Source organism: Pistacia vera, unplaced genomic scaffold (genome assembly GCF_008641045.1).
Source record: "Pistacia vera cultivar Batoury unplaced genomic scaffold, PisVer_v2 Contig801, whole genome shotgun sequence".
NCBI classification, from domain to species: Eukaryota; Viridiplantae; Streptophyta; class Magnoliopsida; order Sapindales; family Anacardiaceae; genus Pistacia; species Pistacia vera.
Genome location: NW_022196670.1, coordinates 201,024 through 215,613, shown reverse-complemented (window position 1 = coordinate 215,613; position 14,590 = coordinate 201,024). Strand labels below are relative to the sequence as shown.

Genomic DNA, 14,590 nt, shown 5'->3' with positions numbered 1-14,590 from the left:
TAGAAAGTATGATATTCAATAGAGAATATACTTGAAATTTATGAAATAACATACTATGTAATTTATAGGGGACATTAATTTATGATGTAACTGTTTTTTGTTCAGTGCTGTGTCAGAATTTTCATCAACAAATATCAGTGTGGACTTCGTTCATTCTTCTAGATTATGTTATTGAAGATAGAGGACCATGTCCTTTTATCAAACTGGGACTGATTCAAGCAGTGAAGAACAATTTTACTCGAGCAACATTTGAAATTGTGTTTTGTGTTAATAAAGACTGAATCTAATTTGGAAATCTTCCTCATCTGCTTTGGAGCAGGGGAAACAATGATGACCAGTTCAATGGATTTCGTCTATAAATACAATAGCTGGCCTTGTAGCATTTCTTACCACTCACCAAGCAATATTTATCGTTGAAGTTCGTAGCTAACTAGCCTAATCACAATGAAAAGTTTCCTTCTGGCTTTTGTCCTCTTGGCCTTGGCTTCCTCATTTGCCTCCGCTTTTGACCCCAGTCCTCTTCAGGACTTCTGTGTAGCCATCGATGAGCCAAAGAACGCTGGTATTTACTCACTTCTCTTTATTTATATTCATATAATCTAGCTAACTCTTCTCCTGTGTGTAGCTAGGCATTAATATTATTCTTACTGATTTGATTGTTTGATGCAGTGTTTGTGAATGGGAAGTTCTGCAAGGACCCCAAGCTCGCCAAAGCTGGGGACTTCTACTTTTCAGTTAAAATGCCTGGAGACACAAACAATCCAGTTGGTTCAAATGTTAGCGCTGTGAATGTCGATCAAATTCCAGGACTTAACACTCTTGGCATTTCAGCTGCCCGTATTGACTTTGCTCCTTATGGCCAAAACCCACCTCACACTCACCCTCGTGCCACTGAGATTCTTGTAGTTCTGGAGGGTACTCTTCTTGTTGGTTTCGTTACTTCCAATCCTAATAACACACTTATTAGCAAAGTTCTTAACAAGGGTGACGTGTTCGTCTTCCCCATTGGTCTCGTTCACTTTCAATTCAATATCGGAAAAACAAATGCTCTTGCCTTTGCTGGTTTGAGTAGCCAGAACCCCGGTGTCATTACTATTGCCGACGCTGTGTTTGGGTCAAATCCTCCAATTAATCCAGATTTTCTTGCCAAGGCTTTCATGTTGGACGTAAAAGTGGTGAAAGATCTCCAGGCGAAATTCTAGATGGATGATTAGAGAAATGTGTCAAATACAGTGAATTAGCTTCTACAATTTGAATAACGCTTGCCTATTTTATTGTTACAATGTTGTAATAAATGGTTACACATTTATTTGTGCCTCCACCCAATTTGTTTGTTTAATGATATAATATTTTTCTTATTATTTCTCTCTTTTGATATCTATATAATTCATAGTATAAATACATTTTTCATAATGTGAAAACAAAATATGATCGATAATTGAATCCCATAATTCTAGGAATTCTTCTAGGTCAGTCAATAAACTCAATTCCTTTGAAAATATATATTTTATTTTGTAAGAAACTAATAATCTATTGTACGTATGTAGGATGAATTTTATGTGTACTAGTATATTCATTCAAAGTTTCTCATTGTTATAAGTTGTTCCGAAGACATAATAAAAAACATGGGTTCTGCAGGCTCTAGGAAAATCCTTATGAGAGATTAGAATGTGAAATTCAATGGAAAATTAAAGAATAATTGTGTAGTCAACAAGTTAGATTAACGTTGAATATTTTAACAATTATCAATTGATTAAGCATGTTTAAATTGAATCTTAATAATAGAGACCAGGATTCGAGGTTCATCCCCTTGTGGGCAATTTTTCGCAGCTTTAATTGTGTTTTTCAGGCTTCTGTTTGGGGGTCCCTCAGTTTCGGTTCTGGTTCCTGTAATAGTGATGGAACCGGAACCAGAACTGCATAGTATCGATTCCGATTTTTTAGAACTGGAACCTCGAGTACCTACAGCCGCATTGTTTTAAAACCCGGACCGGAGGGCAAACCGTTTTGCTGTCCGGGTCACGGTTCAATCGGTCCAACCGGTTGGACCGGTTGGTTGGACCGACGACGTCAGCAATATTTTATTTTTAAAAAATTACATATTAACCCCTCAAATATCAATATATTACAAAAATTCCCCTAAAAAGTTCAAATTAGTCCCTAAAATTTTTATTTATTCCAAAAATGCCCCAATAAAATTATCAATTAATCCCTAAACTTTTGATATGTCTTCAAAATACCCCTATAAAATTACAAAGTAACCCTCATAATTTTAAAATATTTCAAAAACCCCCTTGAGACCTAAACCGGACCGGAGAAGCTACCGGTTCCCGGTCCAACAAGTCCGACCGGCCGGTCCAGTCCGGTTTTCAAAACAGGGCCTACAGGTTCCAGTTCTACCCTATCTGTTTGCCCACCCCTACTTTCATCTATGATTAGCTTATGTAATTTATCCCAAGGGAACACAATCGGTTTACTTTTTATTTTATAATAAATTACCTCTTTTTGATTTGTAAATTAAAACAGGATAGAATGATAAAATTCCAGATGGATGATTAGAGAAATGTGCCAAATACAATGAATTAGCTTCTACAATTTGAATAACTCTTGCCTACTATTGTCACAATGTTGTAATAAATGGTTACACATTTATACGTGCCTCCACCCAATTTGTTTGTTTCAGTTAGTGATATAATATTGTTCTTATTATTTCTCTCTCCTCTATCGCAGATATCTATATAATTCATGATATAAATACATTTTTATGATGTGAAAACAAAATATGATTGATAAATGAATCCCATAATTCTAGACTTCCTCTAGGTAAGTTAATAAACTCGATTGCTTTGAAAATATATATTTTATTTTGTAAGAAACTAACAATCTGTTGTATGTATACAGGATGAATTTTATGTGCACTAGTATATTCAATCAAAGTTTCTCATTGTTATAAGTTTTTCTGAAGAAATCATAAAAAAGAAGGGTTCTCTAGGCTATATGAAAATCCATAAGAAAGATTAGAATGTGAAATTCAATAGAAAAATTAATATAACTAATGTTACATTTTGTTGCCTTATTCTTCCATCGAACTGTGCCTCGATCTCCAAAATCATACAAAATTTCAACGTGTAAATGATGTAGGGAACCATGGGTTCACTCGTTCCTGCGTAGGGCGACGCGTTCAATGAAGATAAAACGGCGCCAGACAAACCGTAGGATAGACGCCTACTAAAGATGGCGTAAGCCCACTAAGAATTTACGGATTGATGAATGCACACACAGGACAGTGAACCCACAAAGGATTCTACTTTTAGAGACCACAAAGGCTTATGAAAATATTCTTTGTATAATTCTTCAAAAGCTGCGTTTACAATGTGAAAAGTGCCTTTATATAGGCGCACAAAGCCCTAATAGAAATCTGACACTTGCCCTAAATCTTTTCAACTTTTATGACAAGTGCCCCTACTTTTTAATTCCTTATGTACACGTGTACCATTATAGAAGAAAGCAAGATAAAACATTTACACGTATTTTCTCTCAGTTATTCAATTCGCTAGTCGACCCCATTCAGCTCCTTATAACTCGCAAGTCGCTTTTTAGTCAGATCGCTTAACCCTCAGGTCGTTCCTCTGTCAGATCGTTGATTGCTATAATGACCTTTCACGATGCTCCTGTGTCATTATCAGATTCGACCTCGAATCAACGTCATCCTCTTCTATTCGCTCTTCGACGTTCTCTTCCTGCAGGTATGGTGATAAATCAGACACATTGAAGGTACCTGAGACTGCATGGTTACTTGACAGCTCGATCTTGTAAGCATTAACATTGATCCAAGCTATGGTTGCTTGGTAGAGTAATTAGTAGAATTCTGGGGTTGCCCGATTTGAAACCAACCTGTTTAAGCTATGGCTGCTTAGTCCAAGCTGAGGCTGGATTGGTGTTGCTTTAGATTGTTTAAGTTCTGATTGAATAATAATGTCATTATGTTTGCTATGTCTGAGGAAAACACTGAAGTGTGTGCTTTTGGATATACGTTTAATCTTTTACAGTTCTTGAGGAAAGAAATATACACAGATGCGAAGACCGATGAAATTAGAGGAGAATGAGTGATGTCCGTTTTCAGTTATTGATGTTCTATTAATGTTAAGGCGTCAATGAGGGAATAAATATATATTAAACTTTTGTTGAATGATATACTATTATTGTTGAATTTCGTTTAGTTAATTAGTGTGGCTCAAAGATGGTCGAATGTTTAAATTTATTTATGAATTGTAATAATTGTTGTTTGTTGAGGAATATTATAAAAAATTTCATTGTATTATTCTATTTTTTAATTGGTAATAAATTACAAAATAAAAATATTTAAAAAATTATATTTACAAAAAATATCCTTGATAGTTTTAAGACTATCTAGGATAGAAAATTATTATTAATAAAATTTGATTATTATTATTATTAAATTAATTTTTTTTGGTTAAAATCTTTTGATAGTTTGAAGACTGTTTAGGATTGGTTAAAATTTGACCTAATCTTTGACGGGTAATAACTATCAAGAGGTCTGTCAAGAAATTCTTGTCAGTTCAAAAATAAAAAAATGATCACTATCCTTTCTTGACACTGATTTCAATGATGGGTGAAGAATTGTTAAAAAACCCTCTTCTTGATAGTTATTACCGGTTAAGAAAGGGGGTTTTTCCTGTAGTGGAAAGAAATGAAGAGAAAACTCTCTTGTATTATTATTGCTCTCAAAATAATACAATACTTGGAATGAAAATAACTTAACATCAAGTCATCAACTATGAAGTTTTACAAGTAAATCTAACAGTCCAAATCCATATAAATCCAATAGATTGAATAACTAAGATTAATCATATCAAAATAAGAATCATAATCTTATTCTACAAAGTACTTGGGTAAAGAATATTCTTAAGCATCTTGAAAACTGATTTATTATCTAGATGTTTNTTACAAAAACACCCTTCTCACTCACTCTCATACTCAATATCCTCCCTTAAACCAAAGTATTCGATACTGATATAATACTTGGAACTCTTCCTTATACCAACATTCCCCTGTAAACTAGACATTCTTCAGCCTTATGCTGCTTCCAAGTTCAGCCTTACTTTGCAACAGCCTGCAACAATCAACTACTCCTATTCTGCGTTCTGCACCAATCTAAACATTGATTCAGTAAATTCCTAGCAATCAGAGCCAGAACAACAACTCTACCACAACTCATGTTGATCATTACTTGCATACTTTAACACCCTGAACATTGAATCAGTAAATTCCCAACAATCAGAGTTAGAACAACAACTCAACACATTTACCACTACTCATGCTGATCATGATTTGCACACTTTAACACCCTTATCAAAAATTCTGCAACACATCTAACCTGAACATTGAATCAGTAAAAGAATTCCCAGTAATAAGAATCAGAACAACAACTCAACACATTTACCTCTACTCATGCTGATCATGATTTGCGCACTTAACACCCTTATCAGTAGGAAGTTCAGATGTAACAGTGAGCTTATCTTGCAACATGGTAAACCTAGAGTTGGGAAGAGCTTTTGTTAACAGATCTGCAATCTGATATTCAGATGCAATGTACTGAACATTTAGGAGCTTCATGGTCACCAAATCTCTAACAAAATGCACATCTATTTCTATGTGCTTTGTGCGAGCGTGAAAAACAAGATTGAAAGAGAGTGCTCCAGCACTCATGTTGTCACACCAAATGATTGGAGTGTGACTGATATGAATGCCCAATTCTGTGAATAAGTTTTGCATCTATACCAGCTCCATAGCAGCCTGACTAAGTGACCTATACTCAGCCTTTGTGGATGACAATGAAACTACTTTTTGTTTTCGAGAGGACCATTGAACCAGATTACCACCTAGGAAAACAATGTAGCCATTGGTTGATCTCCTGTTAGTTTCATCCCCAGCCCAATCGGCATCAACAAAAGCTTCTTGTTTGAGAGGTTGCGTTTTAGTGAAAAGAATACCATGGTGTAAAGTGCCTTTAACATATCTTAGGACCCTTTTGCAAGCTGTCTAATGAACTTCAGTAGGCTGTTGTAGGAATTGGCTAAGCTTGTTTACATCAAAAGCTAAATCTGGTCTAGATAAGGTCAAGTATTGCATGCCACCAATGATGCTCCTATATAGAGTAGGCTAATCAAACATGTTACTATCTTCTTTTCCAAGTCTAAGACCAGTAGCCATAGGAGTAGAGCAGGGTTTGGATTCTACCATTCTAGATTTTGTTAGAAGGTCTTGTACATATTTGGTCTGAGTCAGAAGCAAACCATCTGCATTTCTTTTAACTTCAAATCCCAGAAATATTGCACTGGCCCAAGAGCTTTGAGAGCAATTTTTTTTATCTAAGTCAACAACTAGAGTTGAAATGAGTTGATTATTGTTTCTTGTCACAAGAATATCATCTACATATACTAGTAGATACATGAGGATAGAATCCATCTTATAAAAGAATAAACTAACATCTGAAACTAAATTTTCAAAACTCCAATCAACTAATGCAGATTTTAATTTATCAAACCAAGCTCTAGGAGCTTGTTTGAGTCCATACAAGGCTTTATTTAGTCTACAAACCTGCTGTGGATTGTACTTATTCCTTGCACAACTAGAGTAGCCTTCAGGAGGTGGCATGAATACCTTCTCTGTTAGGTCTCCATTCAGAAAAACATTGTTGACATCCAACTATTCAATGGGCCAGTTGTGATGTGGCTGCCTTAACCACTGGTGAGAATGTGTCAAAATAATCCACTCCTAGAGTCTATTGGAAGCCCTTAGCGACCAGCCTTGCTTTGTACTTTTGCAAAGTTCCATTTGAATTTAGTTTGGTTTTAAAAACCCAATTGCATCCTACCACATTCATGCCTTCTTCATAGGGAACAAAGTCTCAAGTATTGTTCCTTAACAAAGCCTACTATTCAGTGTCCATAGCATGCTACCATTCAGGAATCAGTAAAGCCTCCGTTATAGTCTTAGGTTCTGGAAGTATGGTAGAATTAGTAACTGCAACTTGATAGGCAATGTACTCAGGTTTTGGTTTAGAATGCCCAGTCTTGGATCGAGTGAGCATGGGATGAGTGTTCAGTGCTATAGTAGAGATACTAGATAGACCTACTTCTAACTTAATACCAGGGATACTATTGTGAGAAGATGTTGATGCTGAATGACAATGAGTACTAGGGATAGGAGATAAGCTACAGGCAGATTGAAGTTGTCTGGCAGATTCAGAAGTGTTTAAATCAATTGTAGAAGTAATATTTGTAGATGAATTATCACATGAAACAACAGGTCTTGGAGATTCCAACTCAATTATAGAGAAAACAAGTGAATGCTTGGATGTGTCAGGATGTAATGGCTGTGCTGGAGAATCAAAATGTGGTGGTTGTGTTGAAACAGACTCAATAGATAATGTTACATCAGAAACTGATGTTGGTATATACCAAGGCATAGTAGAAACACTGATGAGAGAAGTAGTTTGTGAAGCACAATCAGTAGTTGAAGAGAAAGAAGGATCAGTTTTAAAAGGAAAATCCATCTCATTGAATCTGACTCGTTTCACAATGTAAACTCTCCTAATAGATGCAAGGCAGAGATACCCCTTATGGGAAAGGCTATAACCAAGAAAAACTCATTTTTTTGTGTGATAAGTAAGCTTATGTTGGTGATAAGGTCTTAGATACGGATAACAACTGCATCCAAAAACTTTCAACTCTGAATAATCAGGTTCTTGGTGAAATAAAGTGAGATAAGGTAATGAGAAGTTAAGGACTGAAGTAGGTAATCTGTTGAGAATGTAGGTTGCTGTGCTAAAGGCTGCCCACCAATATCTTAAAGGCATACCCGCATGTGCTAAAAGAGACAAACCAAATTTTGTAATAGATCTATGCTTCCTCTCAACTCTCCTATTTTGCTGGTGCAAATAGGGACATGAATGCCTAAATATAACCCCACGCTGCTGTAGATAACCAGTAAATGTCCTATATTCTCCTCCCCAATCAGTTTGCAAACACTTCAATTGATATCCTAGTTGTTTCTCTACAAAACAATGAAATTGTACAAATGTGGAATATGCTTCAGATTTAAATTTCAGTGGGTATATCCAAGTAAACCTACTAAAATCATTCACAAAAATGATGTAATATCTGAATCTTTCTCTAGAATTAACTAAAGCAGGTCCCCACAGATCTGAATACATTATCTCTAAAGGGACTTTGGCCCGAGAATCTGAAACAAGGAATTGACATTGCTGCAATTCACCATATTGATAAGCCTCACAAAAAAAATCTTTATTTCCAGTCAAAGATTGTTTTACGTTCATCTTATTCAAAACAACATTAAGTGTCTTCACATTTGGATGACCTAGTCTTGCATGCCATAGCATGAACATATCTATATTGGCAGTCTTATTTATATGTCTAGTGGCATGGTAAGTATTGGGAGAGTCAGCAGCTGCAACTTTATTGACTGGAGAAGTAGAAGTTTCTGATGACAACAATGCAGTAGGTAAACAAGAGGCAGAATCCAAGGGTGAGCTACCAACATGCATGAATTCAAGCTAATACAGTCTATCCTTGATTGTGCCTTGAAGTAGAACAGCTCTATTGTGTTTGTCCTTTACCAAACAACAATTTGAGTGAAACTCCACAATCACACCATTATCCTTAGTAATTTGGGAAATACTGAGCAGATTTTTCACAATTTTGGGAACACACAACACATCCTTAAGATGAATAGGTCTATTTGCATCATATGAAGGTATTAGCATCATACCTGAATGAGTAATAGGAACAGATTCCCCATTACCAACCCACACTTTGGAGTCTTTTGTATGAGCAGATTTGAGCATCAGGTTTGATCCATCGGTTGTCATATGACTTGAGGCGCCAGAATCCATATACCATGACTTGTCTTGAAGGGTCTGAGGTGTAGCAACAGCTTGATAAGATGCCGGTGATGTAAGAGAAGTACTATTTGTAGTGGTTGACAGATGAACACCATGAAGGTCTGTAAGAGAATTATGTTGAAATCCAGGGCCAGCATTGTAAGGACTGAGTAGTCATGAAATCCACCAAAGGAATTAGTTGGAGCCACAGTATTAGAGCTATTTGGTTTAAAGCTGGAAAAGTTAATGTAGCTTGGTGTGTAATGGTTAGCAAATAAGGTTTGAGCAGAGTCACCAGGTCCTTCAGTTGGAGTATTAGATGAAGGAGCTTGTAAAGTGTAGACATTAACATTGGTCTGTGTTTGAGGATTGTAGGGAACAAAACCTTGATATTCTTGATCAAATCTGTGATAACACTGTATGGTTGAGTGTCCTTATTTACCATACACTTGGCAGATCAACCTTGGCTTAAAGTAACCCCGACCTCTGCCTCTGCCTTTAACCATATTGTTGTTAAACTGAAAACCTCCAGTATTAAAAGGCTGTGTATTAGGCAGATAACCAAGTCTATTAAAGACTGTTCCTAGGTAGCTACTGTTCTCAAAATCAATATTACCAACATTATCGACTGCAAGATGTATAATACCAGGAGTAGTTATACTAGAGTTTATGTTATTCTGATAGCCATAGCTGAGAGTAGATCCTGGAAGATTTTGTATTGGTATTTTGTGAACAGGTACACTATTTTGTGGATGAGCAGTAGATGAGTTACCATTTCCTTGTTTTGATGCAAAAAGAGCTAAGTTGAAATGCTCATAAAGGTTTGCCATAGCATTATGTTGTCGTTCTAACCTCATTTCATGCTTATGAAGCATGAATTGAGCTTTTTGAATGCTAGCAGTGCTACTGCTGTAAGTCAAACTCGTGACCACTGCATCATATTCTAGTCCTAAGCCATCCAGAATATATAACAGCAACTCCTCATCTCCAAGATTAACACAACTATCCACTAATTCATCTCCTAGTTCTTTCATCTTAAGCACATATTCATTAATACTCAAGTCACCTTTCGTAGTTGTTTGTAACAGGTTTCTAAGATGCAGAGTCCTAGCTTTAGAATAGGACTGAAAATGTAACTCCAAGGTGTTCCATATTTCATAAGAGCTGGTACACTTAGCAACATGTCTAAACATGGACTCAGAAATCGACAATAAAAGCCAGCTTACTAAGAACTGGTCTGTCTTTTTCCAATTGAAATATTTAAGGTTTGGTTCTTCTAACAATTCCTCAGATTCAGTAGACTTTCTAACTTGAAACATAGGTGGACAAATATTCTCACCTGTAATGAAACCATCAAGTTCATGGGATGCTAGAGCTGGAAGGATCTGAGATTTCTAGTGACTGTAATTTCTTTCCACGAGCTTCACTGAAATTGTGGGAATTGTTGCATGCATAGCTGAATTGTTTGCGTTGGCACATCCAGCTTGCTCCATTTTTTACTTGAAGAGATATTAGAAAATCCAAGATTCAATTGAGCCATTGACGTTTGTTTAAAGCTCTGATACCATGAAGATTCTAGAGCGGACTTGAAAGAAAAATAAAAAATAGAAAAATGTTCGAGAGAGAAGTAAATTGAGCTAAAGAATTGAAGAACAGAAATTTTTTATTAATTGATTAACAACACTTAAAAACAGAAGAACGATGCACTTATATAGCAGTTATAAGATGAACAAAACGCCACCATATGATAATCAAGTCTTAATCTTTTACAAAACAGACTCTAGAGTATTAATGTAACTTCTAATTGTTACAAAAACACTCTTCTCACTCACTCTCACTCTCATACTCAATACTCTTTTACTATCTGGGTACCCAGTGGTGGTTAAAAAAAAAGAAGAGGTTTTATTACATAAATCAAATATTGAATTTATACCCAAAGCATATATTCTTATTTCTGAAAATGTCGTATTTTAAAATAAGAAAAATGTTTCAATGTTTATAAATGAAGTTTTTAATTATAATCAATGTATGGGACATTGGCTTGAATTAATGTAAATAGCTCTTTTTCTTTTTTAGTTGTTACATAACTTATCGTTTATAAATATCAACATATTGTTAGACAAATCATGTGTATATCTAACCAAAGATTAGCAAAATCAAAATATATCAAATTAGTAAAGCTAAGTTTGTGAAAAAGTCCATTCCCTGTTCATTCTCCAATAATACATAGAAAATTGGAAACAATTAGTCCAATAGTTATTTCTCTTAACAATTTCAATACCAAATTTCTTCGTTCTTTTTTTTTTTTTTCCTCTAAAAATCCAAATATCTTCATCATTTGCTTTGCAAGGCCGGCTTTGAAATTGGAGTCCAAGTAGATGACCCTGCAATTTTGAGGACTTGGGGTTCCTAAAATCTTAGACGACCAAATATTATGCAACATCGATGAATCACATGAATTCGATCCGTTAATTTTGCATTTATGAATTTTAATAACTCCTAGACTAAAATTACTTGCCTTATCTTGACCTTAAGTGCATAACTTCCAAGTAACGGCTTTGCCAAGTCAATAAAGTATATTTGTTCATCTTCTTCATAATAATATTATATTTAACAAGTAAAAACCTAATCCAAACTCTTTCAACATTTGAAAAAACTCTTATAGTTAAATTAATACTAAAGGACTTTATCTAACATTAGCAGAAAGTGATGGTCAACATTTAGAATCATAATGGATACCTGCAGAGACGATTTTAAGACTCAAATATATATTTTCCTCCAACTATTTCTGCAGAATACCTGGTCCACATGTATCATATGGCTTTATATATGATAAATAATCGATTAATAAAATTTTAGGTGCTAATAAAATTAATTATCATCTTTTTCCTATATAGGAAAAATATAATAATTTATTCAAAAACTATCTTTTACATTATTTCTTCTCAATCATTAATTTAATTGATTTTATGACTATTTAATTGATTTTCTATCATTGATTTTATGATTCATAAATTAATCATTAATAATTTCACAAATACGATTGATTTAATTTTAAACATTATCTCCCTTAAAATTTGACACTTTCAGTAAGGGGATTAATTTCTGAATAAGAACTTGTTATATATGTCATAAAAAAATGATGGTTTCAGAGTTTTTCATAATCAAATATATGTCAGTACTCTGAGCATCCCATGAAACTTTAAGATAAAAATAATAAATGCAAAAATATAAAACAGGACCATTTCCATGTGTAAAAATGTGTTGATGTAAGCAAAGAAGAAATTACAAATTTTACTTAATCAAATAAGTACAAACTAAGATAAAGATAGCCAATGAAGACTTAGCAACTGCAAATACTCTTTGTTATCTGCTTCGAGCAGGAGGAAACAATCGAGACTGCTTCAATAAATTTCACCTATAAATAGAGTTGCTAGCCTTGCAGCATTTCTCACCCCTCACCAAGAAATATTAATTCTTGAAGAATAGAGCGAGAGCATAATCAAAATGAAAAGTTTCGTTCAGGCTTTTGTCCTCTTGGCCTTGGCTTCCTCATTTGCCTCCGCTTTTGACCCCAGTCCTCTTCAGGACTTCTGTGTAGCCATCGATGAGCCAAAGAACGCTGGTATTTACTCATTTCTCTTTCAGTATATTCATATAATCTAGCTAACTCTTCTCCTATGTGTAGCTAGGCATTAATATTATTCTTACTGATTTGATTGTTTGATGCAGTGTTTGTGAATGGAAAGTTCTGCAAGGACCCCAAGCTCGCCAAAGCTGGGGACTTCTACTTTTCAGTTAAAATGCCTGGAGACACAAACAATCCAGTTGGTTCAAATGTTAGCGCTGTGAATGTCGATCAAATTCCAGGACTTAACACTCTTGGCATTTCAGCTGCCCGTATTGACTTTGCTCCTTATGGCCAAAACCCACCTCACACTCACCCTCGTGCCACTGAGATTCTTGTAGTTCTGGAGGGTACTCTTCTTGTTGGTTTCGTTACTTCCAATCCTAATAACACACTTATTAGCAAAGTTCTTAACAAGGGTGACGTGTTCGTCTTCCCCATTGGTCTCGTTCACTTTCAATTCAATATCGGAAAAACAAATGCTCTTGCCTTTGCTGGTTTGAGCAGCCAGAACCCCGGTGTCATTACTATTGCCGACGCTGTGTTTGGGTCAAATCCTCCAATTAATCCAGATTTTCTTGCCAAGGCTTTCATGTTGGACGTACAAGTGGTGAAAGATCTCCAGGCGAAATTCTAGATGGATGATTAGAGAAATGTGTCAAATACACTGAATTAGCTTCTACAATTTGAATAACGCTTGCCTAATTTATTGTTACAATGTTGTAATAAATGGTTACACATTTATGTTTGCCTCCACCCAATTTGTTTGTTTCAGTTAATGACATAATATTTTTCTTATTATTTCTCTCTTCTCTGTTGCAGATATCTATATAATTCATAATATAAATACATTTTTCATGATGTGAAAATAAAATATGATTGATAATTGAATTCCATGATTCTAGGAATTCTTCTAGGTCAGTCAATAAACTCGATTCCTTTGAAAATATATATTTTATTTCGTAAGAAACTAATAATCTATTTTACGTATGTAGGATGAATTTTATGTACATTAGTATATTCACTCAAAGTTTCTCATTGTTATAAGTTGTTTTGAAGACATAATAAAAAAGATGGGTGCTGTAGGCTCTAGGAAAATCCTTAAGAGAGATTAGAATGTGAAATTCAATGGAAAATTAAAGAATAATTGTGTAGTCAACAAGTTAGATTAACGTTCAATATTTTAACAATTATTCAATTGATTAAGCATGTTTAAATTGAATCTTAATAATTGAATCTTAGTAGTGTCTTTGCCATGGAAAATGAAGGCATATTAGAATAGCTGCAAAAGGTGGAGCCATATCTCACTTGTGGGTAAGAGACAAACATTACTTTCCATTATTTTGTGATATGATCTATTGGATGTTTAGCGTGAGGATCAAACTACAAGCATTTGATACATCTCATGTAGCAGCATGACTTTTGTATGCTATGCACTTGACTGGATGATGAATGCTGAAATCTAGAATTGTAACTTCTCCGAGGATGCATCATTTTATCACTTCATATATTCTATTATACCTTAATTAAGTAAAAAGAAGATAAGTGTTTTCCATTGAAGGATACAACTATGATCAAGTTCTACAGATATAATTAATTCTTGAGCATCTTGGTTTATGCTCTTGATGTGAGAGTACTATTGGTGTTGATGAATCAGTAGCTTTTATTCCTTCAACCAAACTGCTTATTCAGAAAATCATTTTGTTAGTTTATCATCTTTAGTTTTCCAATGCAAATAATTTGTAAGATGTTGCCCTGGTGTGGATTAATGATTAACCCTTATGTGCTAAATACTCTTAGCTTTAAGTCAATGGAGATAGTTATAATGTTGGTTTTTCTTGGGTATTTCACTCAGTACTGATGAGTTCCAACCTCCATAGGCTCACCTTTAACACCAATAGTAGCTACTTTTTATTACCTTACATTTCCATTCTCTCTTAAGAATGTCAACTTTTGGTGAGTTATTTGTTTAGCATTAATCTCTCCAAAACTACATATATTTTAAACCTGTATCTAATTTTTATTGCTTTCTATTT

The 14,590-nt window shown here is 34.7% G+C and overlaps 2 protein-coding genes across 2 annotated transcripts; both read left to right on the top strand.

The window, feature by feature from the left end:
- Window positions 1–402: 402 nt before the first annotated feature.
- LOC116117275 (germin-like protein subfamily 1 member 13) lies at window positions 403–1,337 on the top strand. The gene is made up of 2 exons (XM_031403305.1): window positions 403–562; window positions 670–1,337. Exons 1-2 carry the CDS (start codon window positions 445–447, stop codon window positions 1,200–1,202), a joined length of 651 nt encoding a protein of 216 aa, XP_031259165.1. The 5' UTR covers window positions 403–444; the 3' UTR covers window positions 1,203–1,337.
- An 11,054-nt stretch (window positions 1,338–12,391) lies between these two features.
- Window positions 12,392–13,191, top strand: LOC116117264 (germin-like protein subfamily 1 member 13). The gene is made up of 2 exons (XM_031403297.1): window positions 12,392–12,551; window positions 12,659–13,191. The coding sequence occupies exons 1-2, from the start codon at window positions 12,434–12,436 to the stop codon at window positions 13,189–13,191; spliced, it is 651 nt and encodes a 216-aa protein (XP_031259157.1). The 5' UTR covers window positions 12,392–12,433.
- Window positions 13,192–14,590: the final 1,399 nt, after the last annotated feature.